This window comes from Malurus melanocephalus, unplaced genomic scaffold (assembly GCF_030028575.1).
Source record: "Malurus melanocephalus ecotype Western Australia unplaced genomic scaffold, MMel_1.1 scaffold_70, whole genome shotgun sequence".
In the NCBI taxonomy this organism is placed as follows: domain Eukaryota; kingdom Metazoa; phylum Chordata; class Aves; order Passeriformes; family Maluridae; genus Malurus; species Malurus melanocephalus.
In genome coordinates this window covers 1,838,666-1,856,797 of record NW_026623302.1, presented here as the reverse complement: position 1 = coordinate 1,856,797, position 18,132 = coordinate 1,838,666, and the positions used below count along the sequence as shown (strand labels likewise).

General features: G+C 39.4%; 1 protein-coding gene across 2 annotated transcripts in view; it reads right to left on the bottom strand.

The window, feature by feature from the left end:
* Positions 1-18,132, bottom strand: part of ATP8A2 (ATPase phospholipid transporting 8A2) — a 270,602-nt gene that overhangs the window by 132,527 nt on the left and 119,943 nt on the right. For both annotated transcript variants that reach the window (XM_057366714.1, XM_057366713.1), the window contains 2 exons: positions 10,453-10,636; positions 6,318-6,428 (listed from right to left, as the gene is read on the bottom strand). In XM_057366714.1, the coding sequence (XP_057222697.1) occupies positions 6,318-6,428; positions 10,453-10,636 (295 nt within the window). The remainder of the gene's footprint in view (positions 1-6,317; positions 6,429-10,452; positions 10,637-18,132) is intronic.

Here is an 18,132-nt window from a genome sequence, read left to right as displayed (position 1 = left end):
TGATGAGATCAGCCTATACATAATGCTGAATTTCTTCAGACAAGACAGGGGTTGAAATAAATTGTCAGTAGCAGCACATAAACAGGTACTGTAAAGAACTCGGATATATTTTTAGGAAAACAAGGCAAAGCACTATCTGGACAATTTTGGATTAGGCTGGCAAATTGTATTTTACGATATTCCAAAACTCTGGCAGTCTCCTTGTAGAATCTGTTTCCTGTAACTATTGCTACTAAAGAATGCTTTCTTGAATTGAAGGCTGCAATCAGCTTTTTTGGTGGGCAGGAAGGGGACAGTGTTCTGTGCTCTAGATCTCCATCTTGTGTATGAGGCTGATGAACAGTACAAGAGAAAAACAAGCACCTATGTAAGACCTGTCTTTTCACAGGTTATTTATTATCAAGAGACAATGCTGAGTTTCACGAGCTTTGCTCCTCACACTGCATTCATTCCTGCGCTGTTCATGTCTTCCAAGTTCTGCACTGTACCCTCCATAAATATTCTGTACTGTTTGAACGGATTAACATTACCCAAGCTGAGAGGTTTGGATTTCTTTTCTTTTACATGTTTCAGAACAGAACAAAAAAAGATTCCATCTCTTTCTAGATAGGATTCAGTTACTGTAATACAGACCTCTCAGTATACAGCTGCTTGAGACAGGTGATGTCACATGTCCTGTGACACATCTGCCAGTCCCATACTGCTTTCCATAAGCCCCGGAATCCAAAGGTTGTTTACATGGACACTACATAAATTCCTCCCATACATCTAATTTAAACCTGATACCAGTCTTAAGAACTCTGAATCCTACCTTTTGTCTACCTGAAAGCACCTGTCTACAGAGGGTAAGTTACTAATTCAGGATATGTATGCATTTAGGAGAATCCAAATCTAGATTCCCCAATGATATAAAATGGAAGTCACACACACATTCCTCCTTTGCTTTACCATGATAAGAGCATTGTGCTAGGCCACACTGAGTACACACACAGAAACAATGATTATTAAATGCCTACTGGCATTTGAAGTATTTGAACAGGCAACTGAATAATTTGAATAAGAAGACAAGACAGATAGCTGCCTGTATTCTTGTTATCATTGTTAGAAAGTTTTACAAGCAGATGTTATTATCCTTAATTTAACACTGGGGAAAAGACTGCTCTGATCTTTTAAGAAAGTTGCTTTATATGACAACAATTACAGCACTTCAGCCCTCAACTTACTGCAAAATCCCCATGCTTAAGGTTTGCCACTCTTAGGTTATAGTCAGGCAGAAGAAAAGTCAATTGGAAACAGAAAGCACAAAGATGTAGGTAAAAGTCAGATTACATAAATCACGGATAGGCACACAAAGCATTAGAGCCATATATTTTATAGTATCATATCAAATACACTCATTTCTGCATACCATTTGGAGAAGAGAGCTTAAATTCCCATGTCTGCTTTCCGCAATTTTTTAAATACCTGTTGAGTTTGATGGGAAAGCATGAAAACAGGAAAAAAAATGCAAGGTTTGCATACAGCAATATTTCATGCTTTTGCAGCCTGTGCTGCACTTGTCTGAAGTGACGACCACTAAGAGTGTGTGGAGCACTTCACAGCTCTCATGGCCAGACCTTGCTGATGCAGAAAATCACCTCTTATTTAAAAGCATGTTTATCTAGGAATTTTGTTTACTCAGAGCTTTTCAAACTTGAAATTTCAGCTCTAGAAGAAAAATTATAATCTTGGCATTTTGTTCTTTAATAATTTACCTTGTTTAACACTGCTCAGGTATTAGACTTCCCTTTCAGCATCTACAAAGAAATAGCTTTCTAATCTAAGCTTGCAATTTGTCTCTGGATTGTTAAAACAGAAATTAAAATAATGCAGCAACCAGGGTATGTATATTATACTCCCCCCTTCCCATTCATTTCTCTGTCATGGCCCTACACTGCCAGACCTTGACACCGGGGCCACCCCTGATTCATTCAGCAAAATATAATACAAAAGTGCTTCATATTAAGTATGTTTCAAAAAAACCAACATGCTTGTTGAAGTACTGAGCACATTTTTCCAGCACAGTGAGTTGGCCTGAAAGCTATCCAGTAGCTTCCATGCTACTGTTTCCACAGAACCATTCCCAGAGGTCTTGAACTCTCCAATATTTCTGATACAACCTTTGATCTTGCTGTGTTTTTACCTCTCTGAGCATGACATAAAAGCAACATTGCTGTATTCTTTTACATTTGAAATCAGCTATATTTCAAAGGTCTGATGTCAACAGGACAACTTTATATCATCTCCAGTTAAATATATCTGCTCAACAGATGTGAAACAGATATTTTGCTTCAATACTCAGTTTGAAGCCAGCTAAGTAATTGAATGAAATGGTATTTTCTAAGTATGCCCAGGTATTTGTCAAATCTTTAAAAGTCAAAACATTGTCACTGATCTTCTGCCTCAGGATGGTGCTGAATGGTTGGCTTTCCTTAGAAATAGATTTAGTGCACACTGCTAGTGCATCCAGACATTGCAATACAGGAATGGACACCAAAGAGAGAGCTTGATATTTGTGTTTCATCCCTGCAGCCATCCTGGCAGCTTCCTATGTAGATTCCCCTGCCACTGCTAGGACACATCCAGCATAGACAGTCGAGAGTGGGGAAGAAGCAGCGATTAACCTATCAACCAGCTCTGTGGATGGAAAGGCTAGACTCTGCATCCCTCTCGATAAGTGAGTCCATAGGCAAGGGAACCTCAGCTTTATACCCTGAAACGTGTTGGCAACAGTGATATACAAGCGTTCAGATACTGGGTTAAGAATCACACTGAAAGGACTTGAATTTCCAGGACCCGCTTCTCTTTGTGCTTTTTATACTTCACTAAGTTTCCTATTTCCAAAAATAAAAGGGAGAAATCAAGAAAATGGCAGGAAGACAATGATGAAGAAATGCTAAGGGAGGGACCAAGCCAAAGAAAGAAGAGAACACAGAGTTTCCCACTGTTAAGCCAAGACAAAATCTTTTCAGACTTCACTAAACTTTATTACTTTGACTTAAAATTCATATCTTGAAAAACATTAGCAGGGCCTTTTCAAGAGAGAGAGAAATTACACTCTCATCTCCATTTCCCCTACAATCACTAAATTGCAAAGCCTGCCTTCTGCTATACCACCTCTCTAGCAGCATGGAATAATCTCAATATGGGCACACATTTTAGTCATCAAAGCAGCTGAAAACAGTCCCTGGGCCCCTATCTCTCCACAAAGAATCAGACACTGCAGAAATGTAAGCATCAGCCTTAACCCTGCAGTATCTCATAGGAGTAAAGCCCATGGTGACAGTTACCTGAGTAGACTTCCTACAAACCCCTAAAGTCTGTATTTTAACCCAGAACATGAAAAAAAGATGATAAAATGTAATGTTTCAGAGATGCAACAGTTTGGATCCTCCAGTTATTAGAATATACAACTGATATCAAGATGAACTTTTAGTGCATGAGGGGTTTTTGTATACCAGAATGGGTATGCTAGGAAAAGAGATGGCAATATGCTCTTCTCAAGCACTGAGAATCAAGTTGTTTAATTAAGTTTAACCTTAATGCCTTAACTTGCATGCCACTGCAAGTTGTGACCAGATGTTCTGTGTGCCAAGCTGAACCACCACCTCTTCCTTCTCTCTGGTATTTGCCAGGTATCAGGGAATAAAAGTTATGATAGCCCCAGTGCTTCACTGCTGCAAAAGCCATTTATATAAGGCTTACTACATCTATTCCTCCAGTGTTAAAACTTCCTTGAAATAAAACAGATACAGTAGCAAAGATATAAACTGGCAGTCATATTCATGATGTGCTTTTTCATTCAATTGTATAAATATTTACTCACTAAAATCCTTCAAAAGATACTTAAAAAGTAGATCAAGTTCAAATCCCTATTTCATTACAATGCTAAAAGAATATTCCCCATACATTATATACCCAAGCAGAAAGCACAGGTAAGTACTAAACTTGTCCAGAGCACTGGGAAACAATCAGGAAAGTACCATATGTAAAAGAAACAGTGCAGAGGTGCTGGGCACTTAAGTACTATTTTCTCAAGCTGAAGGATTTATTTCCTTGTGGAGTGTCTCTTTCATGAGCATCATTCTATACCACAAACTCATCAGCACTGCCAAACCTCACAGGACATACATGAAACAACTTCTTACTCTCTTTCTTTGTGTAAAGCTAAGGAGGGAATTAAAGATCTCTTCGCTCTACCCTGTGTCCCTAGGATACCAAAACTGGTGTCTCTTGGGTTTCCAGGCAATTTGGCTATTTTTGTACAGTTTTGGAGGGGAAGTTCCTCAAGGCTGCTTAGTAAAGGAAACTCACTGGAGAAAACCAAACTGGGCTCTTCCCATTGCTGCAGGGCTACAAAATTATATCTGTCACTTCATCTTCCTTAAAGCCTTAAGCTCATTCCCAGATGCTATGTAGCTAAAACACAGAGAGGTAACTGAGGTGCAGGGCTGCATCTTGTACAACATTTTTCAGTGCTCAAGTGTTGGATGGAACTGACTCACCTTCAGTCATGGACACGAGTGGACACAAAAGCTCATTTGGCTCAGGACAGTATGCAAAAAGAACTGAGCACAGACTGAGTCAGTGGAGAGAACCTGTGACCTCATATTCTCAGAGCAGACTTGGATTGTATGTATCATACAGAGATATCTGGTCAACAAAATTCCATCCTCTGGTAAAATAATTAAGCTACCTCAGGACAGAGGTCCCAGACAACTTCACTTGTATTCAACCCCTTGCACAGCTGCTCATATGGCAAGGCATAGTTTTACCATATAACATTAGATGCAGAACTTAATCTACATGTCAGACTGTAGTCAAAGAAGCAAAGACTCATGGTGCTATAGCTGTAATAAGCTAAAAACAGGACTTCCAAAACTTATTTTCAAATGGAGAAAAGAATCCTAGAAGGCAATCATGAAGCTGTTAAGCATTTTCTGAAAAATTCAGGGAAAAACCCCAGCAATCGCCAGCCATTCTCAGTAAGAAACATACTAGAAGGTTATTTTTAAAGTTATTTATATTTCTTTTGCACTATAACAAATATTATTGTCATCTCTAACAGCATGTAAAAACCTTTAGTAAAAGTATGAGGTAGAGGATAACTCTCTTGCAGTAGACTAATGCGTCTTGGAATTTTAACAGACAACAGCTAATTCAGAAATAGTACAGGAAAAGTGGAATAAGTTAGAGGAGAGTATATGTTCTCTAACATCATATATAGAAGATGATCAAACCCTGATGGAGTCAGCTATGCTGACCACACTAACCATTATGGGACTTAATGAATAGCAAAATATTACTCACCCACTCTTTCCTGTAATTGATATAACTATATGTCTAATTATAAATTTTGTAGTTTTCTTATCTGTTAACCTCATTCATGGCTGCTCAACAGCACAAATAAATAGAAAATCTAATATATATGCACATATATCAGTAAAACTGATGAACATTGTAGAAATTGCTGTACCAAGTAAGTGATCACTTGATACTCAAATATCAAACCACTGACTTCAAGTTCATTGAGTGTTTCGAATTACACAACAGCACATTATAAAAATCCCTTCCTGATACATTCTATATTCAAGACTATATTCTGCGGCATGAGAACTACATTCCTATCTAGGCACACTGAAATGCAATGGTCATAACAGTATTCAGCCCTCTTTAAAATCCAGTTTCGCTACTGGGTATCTTCCAGCAAATTATTTTCAAAATATAGTTATGTCTTGAAAATGAAATCAAATAACCTGATTCATTTTGTAAATGAGTGTCATTTACAAAATTATGTAATCTATTTCCAAAAAACAAGGCAAACTAATTTCTATTCCAGCTAAGCTATGGTCTTTATAACTTGGAAACAACAGCTACAGTTTTGCCTTGTTTATTATTTGCCTATTAAATTCTATTAAACAAAATTTCGATTTAAATTCAGCCCCCAAATTCAAGTTTTCATAAATACAGGCACTAACTGAAACAGTTCCATGAATACAAAAATGCTTTCAATAAAAACATTTGCACAGAAGGAATGTACTTTGCCTCTGAGATCTCATGGCCAAAGCTTCACAGCACTAAAAACCTCTGGTTTTCCTTTACAAATATTAAAAGATTCAAGTGAACTGATTTGAGATAGGAAATTCAATTTCAAGTTGCTAAACAGGGAAAAAAATATCAGTCCTTTTAGCTCAATCCATTTGGGTTAGCTTTTCTACTTGTAGGGAATGATATAAAGAATAAGCAACAGTAAGACCCATCCATTTATTTACTCTTACCTCAATAATATACAAAACCACATTTTTGTAGAAGCAGTATAGTATGCATTTGGTAACTCGATTGTAACTCCAAGCACCATGGACCAACAACAGCTTCTCCAAGTAGGAAAACTGAAAGACAGAAAAGAGGTACTTACATACATGAAGAAGCACTAAGAAAATGGTTGAAAGTAAACATCTGTTCTCAGGGAAAAAATTCCTCAAATCAGCTATGAAAGCTATTCAAGTACAATATTTAAACTGCTTAATTGACGATATATACAAAAAAACAACTCTTAATATAGTTAAAGCTAAAATCTGTTCTGTAACTAAACTTATAAAGGTTTTTAAAAAGTGGCTTAAAAAGCAAGAAGTCTTCAATTGTTATTACCATCCTGATGACAAAATAAATGTTTGAGGGTCTACAAGGTTCAGAATCTCTTGTCCCTGTGTAAAATGAACAATCTAATAATTAAAACTGTCTTGAACTGAAATAAAATGCACAAGAGGGGGAAAAAAAGCAAGACAAATAGATGCATTTATAGAGAATAGATACTTACATTAACATTTTTCTGCCCACAAAATGTATGTAATTGTGTGTTATATAAAATACTGCATAAAGCAAGGGGCATTTGGTGGAAAGGACAAGGAAATGAATTTGTATAATTATATACCTTTTAATGCTAGTTTGAAACACAGATGGATCTCAAATTCAGAACTTTTGAAAATGGACTTTCATGGAGACAGTGTTGTAATCCAGACTGTGAAATGCATAATTTTCTAGTCTTGGCTTTATTAGTGAACCTTTGTGTGGCTGCAGCCCAGTTACAGACAGCTCAAAGTGGTGACTGTTTCCTGTTTAGCACATGTGTACCTGGGGAGATCTTAGGGACTAAGGTAATTATTTGCTTTGCTTCCTTTTCCACCAAGTGACTTGAAAGGAAAAGCCTGACTTGCTAAATTTAGGTTCTAGATCATTTATTCTGACCAAAACTTACTTGAAATTAAGAGCTACAGTAATGAGTTAGGACTGTCGTGAGGCAGCTCTGCTCCCATGCTTTCCAGCAATAAAATCACTGAACCACAAATCCTCAGGACAGCCCCTCTCCCATTCATCAGCAACTCAGGTTTGTTAGGATATGCCAGCAGAGGAGCGAAAACAAAAGTGAACCAGGTTTTGTGGTTCTCTGCTTAACCTGAGCTAAGTTAAAACTGGGACACTCCCAAGGGAGTAGCTGACCTGTTAGACCCCTAACACCATAAGTTAATACGCAGGATAGCTACGATTTCCTCATAAAAATCACTAATAAAACACAACCAAGGTGATGGGAAACTTGCCACAAGTCATCCCAAAGCAGTTATAGAGAGTAGTCAGACACACCCTGAGAACTTCTCTCTGCTGAATTTAGCAAATGACCATCTTTGATGTGGTCTTTTTGGATGCTCAAGGCAACAAAAAAGTCCTACCATTTATTGCGCTCTTGTCTGTGCTCTCATGAAAATGAATGCACTGCAGAGCACAGCAAGGAAGATACCAGAGCCTAAAGAACAAACAAAGCCTGCTCACACCAGTGAAGAGTCCTGTTAAGAAATGGTAAAGAATTAAACTTGATGCTGAAATGACGCAAATGCACAGCTACAGGCATAGAGCAGTACAGACAGGGGCTCCACCAAGACACTGCCTTTGTTTGGATGCTCCAATATTTACAGAACTTTAAATCAGCAGGGGACATTATGACCATCCGGCCAGCCTACCTGTGAAAGAGTCTAAGTTTTTACAGTCGTCACTGTATCAACCCTAGCATAACTTCTTTAATAGAGAGTTTATTTTCTAGATTCTATCTTGACAAAAGGGTGAGGTCATGGCATGTTGGGGGCTTTTAAGACAGTGAAAATGCATCCACAACACAAGCCAACTTTTCCAAGGAAGAAAACTGAAACAAGAACATTTGTTGAAGAAAGAAGCATCCTTAGTTAAAAAAAGGAAACGCTCCCTAGACACCAGATGTTCTGTGGATTAAGAGGATAAAGCTATTTACTGAGAAAAAAGTTATTAAAAGCTACTACTGTCTCTCTAAACAAGTCATTTGATTTGGGAATTCTCTAAATAGAGGTCACTGGTGTAATATAATTTCAAGGGGAAAGGATGATTCAAACAGATGCTCTTTGCACCTGTGGAAGCTATTTCGAGTGGAGTCAGATACAAGCTGGCTTTTTATTTTTGTTTGGTTTATGCTTTGATTCTCTCTGGAATCTCGAATGAGCCTATATAGAGACTCTCTCTTCTATAAGTGCCTACTTCTGGTACTGCTGCATTTGAAATAGCATTTGAACATGAGATGCTACATTATAACATACTCTGCCTTCAAGGCATGCACATATAGTAATGCTTTAGTGGGAGTTGTATGTCTTCACTGAAAGAAATACACTCCAAAGAGATCCAAGTTTTTCTTTTAAACACTATTTTTTTTTAAAGCACATACCAAAGGAGACAGTATTAGTCTCCTTTACCCGAAGGATTTCTTTATATGTTTTCTAATCTAATCAGCACAGAGCTCTTCTACACAATCACAAAAAATACAGTTCCACAGTGTTTCACTTATTTTTGAAAGCTGCAATTCTGTGCTGGTGTCACCAGCTTTTATTTCATATTGAACTCATAAGATGCATCATTATTGTCAGTAACTTGCTGACTGGAATTTAAACCAAGAGCGACTTCCATGTTCTAACACTAAACTAAAATAAAAGGGGTTTTCTTAACGCAAAAGCAACACATGAATGTGAAATCAGTTCTCCAGATTTAATGGTACTGCGACACAAAAGAAATTACTTCTGTAAGGCCTTCTACAGGCAAAATTCCTGCTGCTTATGCTTAGCTACTGAAGTAGAAGTAATAAATGATCTGGAGAAGTCCAAGTAAAGAGCATTCCTTTAAGTTATACAGCAAGCAATATATAATCCACTGAAATAAAAAAATGCAGAAGTCATTACAAAATACTAGAGACAATGATTTTGGCAGATCCTATACAGCTATATTTTCGGGATATGCTACTGACTATGACAGAATAATTTGGTAAAACTGCCTAAAATTCTCAAGATAAATTTGTTGAAAGGTCTCAGTTATTCAAACATGAAACCAAGTGTGCTTCGTCAGACCACAGAACAGAGCAGCAACAAAAGGCTGCCACTGTGCTTCTCAGCAGGGTCAACACAATGCACAGTTATCTGTGCATACAGCAGCATCATCCCTGCATTTTCAAACTTCACCTGCTACTCAAAACTATCAAAAGATGGAAGTATTTCATGGCACTTGGTAGAACAAATCTGCCTACACCCTGCCAGAAAAGAACATCAGCTGAAGGAAGGCAGGGGATTGTCTCTGCTTCCTGTCAGCTCAATCTGGTTTTGCCCTGCATCGGTATCAAACGTACACACAGAGAACCTCAGATGTAAATAGTATTCAGAGGACATCCAGCAACTGAAGCATCTCCTTCCTTTCTTATGTTTCTTTCAAAGTCTTGATTCTAAATTGTAGTTTCTTCAATCAAACAGAAAAAAAGCTTTTAACTCCTCTTTTTAGGTGAAGTAATCAGTGCTGAATTTGATGGACTAGTTTTGAGGCACTCGCCCAAATAACGCTCAAAATAACATATGTAAAATGAAAACGTTGGCCAGCTCTCTAGAACTGTGATCAATTCTTGGATGCAACACAGGGGTGAGAGGGAATAGAAATACAGGAGATGTCTTAATTTAAGGACAGCCAAACAATAAATTCTCACATACCTGGTTATAATACCTACTCATAGTAAAAACAGATTTTGCACCAAGACAGGAAAGTTACTTAAAAGCATATTAACACAAGCATCACAGAAAGCACTTCCCCCTGATTACTGAAGAACCAAGATATTGTACAGTTGTCAGGCGGAAACTAGAACTTCGAAGAGAGGTGGAGCTTTGCCCTGAAGAATACAAAATCATAACAACAAATCCCCAAAATATATTCAAAATATGTTCTAGTCAGCTGCCCGGAGAAACAAAAAATCAGAGATGGTTGCAGCCTGGAGGCCAGAAGAAGCCATCGAGCACTCCATGGCTGCACGGTGCATTTCTCATTTCTCACAAGATGATATGGCAGTTGTTCATTCTTGCATCTGACCTGTGCAATGGCATAGTCCGAGCAATTGGTTGCCTGCATGCCCTCATTGCCACTGATCCCCACTCCAACGTGAGCTGTCTGGATCATTCCTACATCATTGGCACCATCCCCAATGGCAAGTGTTATGGCATTGACGTGTTTCTTGACCATGTCTACTATTTCAGACTTCTGCAGAGGAGATACTCTGAAAAGGAGAGAAAAAGGTGTCAGTTTCTCACATGCTGAGCTATGTGCCTTTCCCAAAAGAACAGCTGTAACCTACATTTAGAAGTAATCAAAGGGCAGTTGCTGGGAAGTTTCTCTATTCAACAACTAAGCTTCAGAACCAATGCCAAACTATTTCAGAAGGAAAAAAAAAGCTTTAAAAATAAAAAAAGAAGAAAAAAAAGTTTTATGTTTACCTACTTGCTGATAGTTGATGCAAAATAGACCAATTTGATATAAAGCTTTGTTTTCCTTACCCAGCCCCATTTAACTGGCATTAACACCAGTGGTGTTATGCTGAAAATATTGAAGTGAGTTTCCTCTTCAACTATGACAGGTTACAGATCAACAGTGCAGGCTTCCCTGTCTCCTGTCATCAACATCCAGAAGAGAAAGACCACTAATACATTCAGAGACATTTTGAATGGTTTGCAGAAGACGCTGCAGGCTTACTTGATTATTTAACCAGTTCAGTTTGACATTTTGTTAATGATCTCAAGGGATTAAGTACATCCTAAGTCTGTTGGATGAGAATATTGATCAGCTAGAGGGCAGCAAGGTCCTGCACAGGGCTCTGAACAGGCTGCATTGATGGGCCAAGGTCAACTGTATGAGGTTCAACAAGGCCAAGGGCTGGGTCTTGCACTTGGGTCACAGCAACCCCCGGCAGTGCAACAGGCTGGGAGAAGTGGCTGGGAAGATGGCTGGTGGAAAAGGATCTGGGGAAGCTGGTCAACAGCAGCTGAACATGATCCAGCACGTGGCCAAAAAGGCCAATGGCATCCTGGCCTGGATCAGCAACAGTGTGGCCAGCAGGACCAGGGCAGTGACTGTGGCCCTGTACTTGGCACTGGAGAGGCCACACCTTAAGTTCAGTTTTGGGTCCCTCAGTTCAGGAGCAACAACTGAGGTGCTGGAGCGTGTCCAGAGAAAGGCAACGGAGGTGGAGAAGTGTCTGGAATACAGGTACAATGAGGAACAGCTGGGGGAGCTGTGATTGTTCAGCCTGGAGAAAAGGAGGCTCAGGGCAGGGGAACGAACCTTATCACCCTCTACAATCACCACAAAGGAGATGGTAGCAAAGTGGGAGTGCCTTGCCTCCCCGTAAAAGATGAGAACGAGGGAAAATAGCTTCAAGTTGTGCCAGAGGAGGTTCAGATTGAATAGTAGGAAAAAAAATTGGGAAAGGGTTGACAAGAATTGGAACAGGCTGCCCAGGGAAGTGGCGGAGTCACCATCCCTAGAGGTATGTAAAAGTCATGTAGATGCGGCATGGCAAGACATGGTTTAGTGGTGGACATGTCAGTGCTAGAATTATCTTGAAGCGCTTTTTCAACCTTAATAATTCCACTCCCTCCTCCAGCTGACCTCCCCATTTGTCAGGCCATCTTTCCAATTTCAGATATGCAGGTTGGATGAGACAACACAAGGACACTCCCTGATCTCACACACGCCTTGTGTGCTGGTGCAAATCTGACCTCAGTGATGTCACACAATTTCAATACAAAAACAAAAGACTGATGCCATGACATCTGAATATTCTTACCAGATTTATTGGCAGTTATTTTAAGATGATCCTTTTCTCATTTTATATCAGTTTCAAGTCAATAAAAATTCATGGAATTCAACAGAGTTTAACTAGTCTACAGCAGGCAAAAGTGAAAAACCACTCAGGACTAGGTTTCTAAATTGGATAAGACACCCAAAATGCCCTTCTGTCATAAAAAAAGGTAGATCAGATTACCAAATCATATGAGGTATTCTGGAAATACCTACATGTAGATTAAATACTTCCATTCTAACCCCATCTGTACAAACAACCCTAATTCCTTTCCCCATCAGTTTTCGTTAAAGTACAAAATTATTTTGTATTTCCTTAAATTAATGCTTTAGACAAAAGTTTTCCACATCTCAAGTCAGCCAAATACCACTCAAAAAAGAAGAACGTAACTGACATCTAAAAGCTTTTCTATTAAAATAGGAGAATATGGAGCTTGGGGAATAGGGGAGACAGGTTTTCTATATGGATTTTTTTCCAGAGTTTACATCCTGTGGGAGCAACTTACACAGCCCATCTGGATCCTGCTGATCAAAAAAAAGCAGTTATCTTCTCCGGCATTATGCTTTATGGCTCTGTTTTTGTTTAATAAATACCTAAATAGGTGTTTTATGAGTAAATCACTCTTATAGTAACTTGGTAAGTAATTTGGGGAAAAAGAAATTTGCTAGGCTCAAACTTCACATGTGAACTAAAACACCTGAGAAGTCTAGCAGCTGTCCTGCTCCTAAAAGCCAAATACAGGAAAAAGTTGACTAAACCATAAAACTTACTTAATACCATTGGACAGACCTATTAAGCACTCCACCACTTGGCAGTGAAAACACCACTTGGCACTGTAGAGGCCAAGTTAAATTACCAACACAAAACCCAACACATTTACCAACCTATGGAGCACAAAAAGTGTTGGTTTATAATTATAAAGCAGCTCTGAGTGTAATCTACACCAAATTTTAACTTTTCTCTCCAACATGCACACACACACACACACTCCTCCCTCTCCCTGAGTACTCACAAAATACTGAAGCACGGAGCAAGGAGTCAAAGGGACTTCAAGTCATAAAATGGGAACTCCAGAGGGACCTGGAGCCAGTTGTGGAGGGTTTGCATTGATAAATACACAGACCCCCATTACCAGCCCCAGGGGCACCTCCAATACAAGACCATACACTTTTGGCACTCTCCTCATGCAATTATTTCTTCACAGCAAAGTATTGCATGTATCTGCTAACAGCCTTTTCAGACACACACATCTCTTGGAATTTCAACTTATGCTCATTTACTTTTCAATAAATTATGCTCATTTACTTTTCATAGCAATAGAAACCGCTAAGAAGTGCCTTGTTTTCAAATATGCTTAAAGCAGCAGAGGAAGGAAAAAAGACAGAATGTGAATAGCATCTCTAACTCTGTAGTTTAAACTAGCAGCTTGTCTACACACACTTCAGACATGACCAGAATGTAGCAGACATTCTCAAGCTTGATCTAGTGCAGTTTAGCTGGGACATGTCAAACAAGCTAATACAGCCTGTGTTCACTTCTGTGCCCACAGTCTAGGCGTGGTATCAGATGTTAAGTCAACTTTGCCATTAATGACCCATTATTTGGCAAGTCAATGGAATATTTGGCAAGTCAATGGAATGTCTCTATATAAATGCATTTATCAGCTACATAATGTACACAGAGTACATTACTGTCTTGACCAAATGAAATTAATTATATCCACAGTTATGCAGCACCCAGTTAATGTTTAATATCCCTGTATGCTTAGTAAGACTAAACAAACTATTGGAAACCCTATCTGTGCATTTTAAACACCACAAATATTATTGACTTGGTTTAATAAGATGAAATCCAAGACAAGATTTCAGCACAAGGTGTTTCTCGATTATAGTTGTTTCTTCCAAACAGCAAGGCTATAATAAGCATCCTCTTTGACGCCTTGCCAACGTGTGCAGCCCATCACTCCAGAGAACATATTCTGCTGCACCAGTACATTAGCTAAAAAAGCTGCAAATTGAGATGATTACTGATTTTCTGAGGGTTTTACATCCCTCTTTCCCCGACTCAGTGACTCAGCCTCCAAACCTCTTCTGCACCTTGTAATCTGTTTTGTCCCAACACATTGCTTTAAGTGACATTAATCCCCTTAGCTAGATGATCAGAGCTGTGGTATAATTCTGCACATTTGATGAGCTGTCTACACGAAGACCTAACGATTATAGCACAGGATACGATTAACCCGCAGCTCCCCCAGGTAGAGCCAAGTTCACAAAGATTATGGACAAATGCATAAGTTCAAAGTAAAATGCATAAGGAAAGAACTAACTACTTTGAAAAAAAAAATCTGCAGTGACAGGCAAACTATTGGTACATATCATTTGATGGAACACTCCTGGCTTTCACTGCAGAGCTCACTGTAGCGGTATCAGGATGTAACCCTTGCCTGGATATACACTCAAATAAGAATTAAGATATGAATAAAGCAACAGTTGCACCAAAATCTTCTGCTTACTCTAGAATTCATTCCCTGGTCAGACAGCAGTGCTTCTTATAAAGGTTCTTAAAGTGCAACTCAAGAGTTCACCAGAACATATTACTTTATACTGAAGTTATTTTTACTGCCTCTGCTCAAAAATGTCTATGACAACAGATTGATTCTCCCCTTTGCACATACTCCAGAAGTCATGTTTCAGGTACTACAACTGTAGTAATAGCTACAGATCTGAGAAGATCAAATCTTCAGATTCTTGCTCAAACTCTTTCACTGACAATCTCCTACACAGGCTACAGAGAATCTGAGGTCAAGGCTGCACCTTTATGAAGTGCCTATCATTCAGCACCTGGCTGTGCAATATCAAGGGCCGATGGACAATGGCAGGGCTACATGAAGTATCAGTCATCCATCAGAGCTGCTCCTTGTCCACTTCTGTGACTTTCTCCTGGTAGCCTTGCTCTCGAGAAAGTAAAAGCTATTATGGAAAATTGAAGGTTCTTGTCAGTCTCAAACGTGTTTAGTCTTTATCAGCATCTTAAACAGATTAATACAAAAAGGCATTTTCATCCTGAAGAAGAAGGATGATGCCTTCTGATCACATTGACTCCTCTGTAATGGGATGGGGAAAAGCAAGACAAGGCACAAAGAACCACCCCTTGTGAAGAAGTGGGAGAGAAATGCCGCTCAGAAGCGGGGACTCTCAGAAAGACACACACCTTATCCTTAGGTTATTTAAATTCCTAAGGAAATAATGAAAGGAGGAAAAGGCTAAGTGGTTTTCAGGTAACAGTATAATACATTGTTACTATCAGCAAATATTTTAAAGGTCCTTCTTGAACTTAGAGGAAGCTCATGAAAAAAAAAAAACCAGCACAGGGCACTGCAGAGATTAGTAACACAGATGGTTTCCAAAGAGGATGTCAGTGGCTTCCCACTGACTTCTGCAGATTGGGTCCCAATGCCTTTAAACATTTCATTTGCATTTGCTTCTTTGGCCTGAAGACATTTCTACATTTTATTCAGAAACTCATTTTGCTACCAAAAATTTTTAAAACCTCAAAAGTACAAGCAAAACATGAAAACATCAATTTTAACCAAGCCAAGCAATGCAACAGCACTTTAACTTAAATTTCCTATGTACTTCAGCTGATTGAAAACAATTCCTTTACTGCTCACTTTCTGCAACCTACAAGGCTATCCCTCTTCTTCCCAGAGTCCATCTAATAGATCAAGATGGATGCAGTCACAAATATGCTAGGAAGGACACAATCAGCACAAGCATTCCTCTGTCACACCAGTCAGCTACACTGCATAAGACACTGTCAGCAGGAAGTGATAAACAATATCCTTAATTCTGTCCTATGCATACCTGAAATTATTGCAGCTACAGGTGCATGACAGCAATGAATAGCAACTGTAAACAATAATTCTCACACAAGGCCCTTAAACTACAGCTGCATCACCACAGACACTTGAAAGTATACAGACATAAGCTCAGATGGGAAATAAAAATGCAGTATTTCAGAAAAGAATTAGTTTTATTTATTGTATTTGAGTCTAAAGGACCAAATAAAGACAGGATTCTCTGCTACAGAACTAGCCAATGAGACTATCAATTGTTTACAAAAAGAGACATGTTCAATAAAAATAAGTAAATCCTACTGGAGTCCTTTTATTAATAAGATATAGATAGAGAAAAATTATTCGGTAATTTTTAAGAGATCAGTTTGTATCCAGTCCATCTTACAAGACCATGAAGAGAGGCAGTCCTGCAAGCTCTTCCATACCTGAGCAAGGCACAGTTTGATACCTATTCTCAGCTGCCTCCTCTGTTCTGTCCATATGTGTTGGGTTTTCTGGGAATTTTTTTTTTTGTGGATCCCTTCCACAAAAACAAGGAGATTAGAACGTTTCTGTTGAAGATTGCATACTTTCCACACCCCCAATTTGATACAAAATACTCTGAAGACACTCTTACCCATGCTTTTAAATTTTTAATGTTCATTTGTGAAAAGAGGAAGGCAAGGAAGGAAGCTGTTTCAAGGATTACCTTTTTCTGCTTCCATGCCATAACAGGCATAAACACAAAGACATTAATGTTGTTAACATGAAACATGAAATTGATATCCTACTTCCTTGAAATGCCTTGTTAATGCAACACAAAAGACCCTTAAGAGTTTACCTTTATTGCAGTGAATGTGATTTTACCCTGCTCTATCATAAAATACACCATTACTTCAAAAAGCTCAGTGATCTCATCTGCAGAAAAGGCAGATGAGAGACAGCCCAGAAAGCTGAGAGCTATGAATAATATTGTCATAAGTGTATGCACTGGTTCCCAGAAAAATAAGCAAGATAAATTAACACACCACTAAAAGTAATGCTCGGAAAGCAAGGAACATTACCATGACATTTGATTTAGCAGTTGTTAATTATGCAGTGATTTCTCCTGACATACACCAGCCTGCAGATTTCAAACATGTGCCATCCAAACAAGGGTTAGGCCTGAATTGCAGTCGTGATGCCCTGAGATAGCTTCTCCCGCTGGGTGCTCGCAAGGGTAACCAAATCGGCCTTCTGCCCTAGTGCGGGGGTATAGGATGCTCTCGCCCTACCATGTGGCCCCACCACCCACATGGTAGTATTGATGGATGCCGCATCCATCCGGTGAAACAAACTCATGCAACTCATGGCATGGCCACCCATCAGACACGAGCTGCCAAGCCCTCTGTCCACAGGGTGGTATAGCTGGACACCAGTCTGGCAATTGCTCTGGGGAGTAGCACCACCTGACTTCTGTGATTCCCCATCTCTGGATTTTGAGGGAAATGTATGCCTTCCAAGCAACTGTATGACAGGGTTGTGACCCTAATCCAGCGGAACCTGGATGCGTGCCTCTCATTCCAACAGCGTCGCTGGGGGCAAGCCTAGGCCAACGCACAGGCTGCCACCTGGATGCTCCACGCTGGTTGCAACCCAGTGGTGTCGAGTGGTGGAGTCTGCTGTCTGGTACTAGACCCCACTTCCCCTGCATTTGGTACAGCATTCAGGCCCAGAAAGGGCACATGCAATCGTGTCATACAGGGCCATGTCACTGGAAGTGCTAAGCTGAATCCCAATCCTTGACCGGATTGTGACTGCATACCTGTGGGAATCTCCATTTGCCCCGCACCGCGTGGTGTGGGATGTCATGGCAGTTATCCATATTCCATCTTCAAATTCTGGACAAAATTACCGATTTCGACCCCGGTGGACGAGCCACCATTACTTAACTCAGAAAAGGTGTATATGTCATGTATGCTCGAAAATTAGCAGGAACCCACAGAAGAAAAGTGAACAAAAGCACACATCATGTTGGCTCAAAATTGTGCCTTACACAGAATGATTCACATTTAGTAGTTTCTCTGAACCTCCTCCTCCT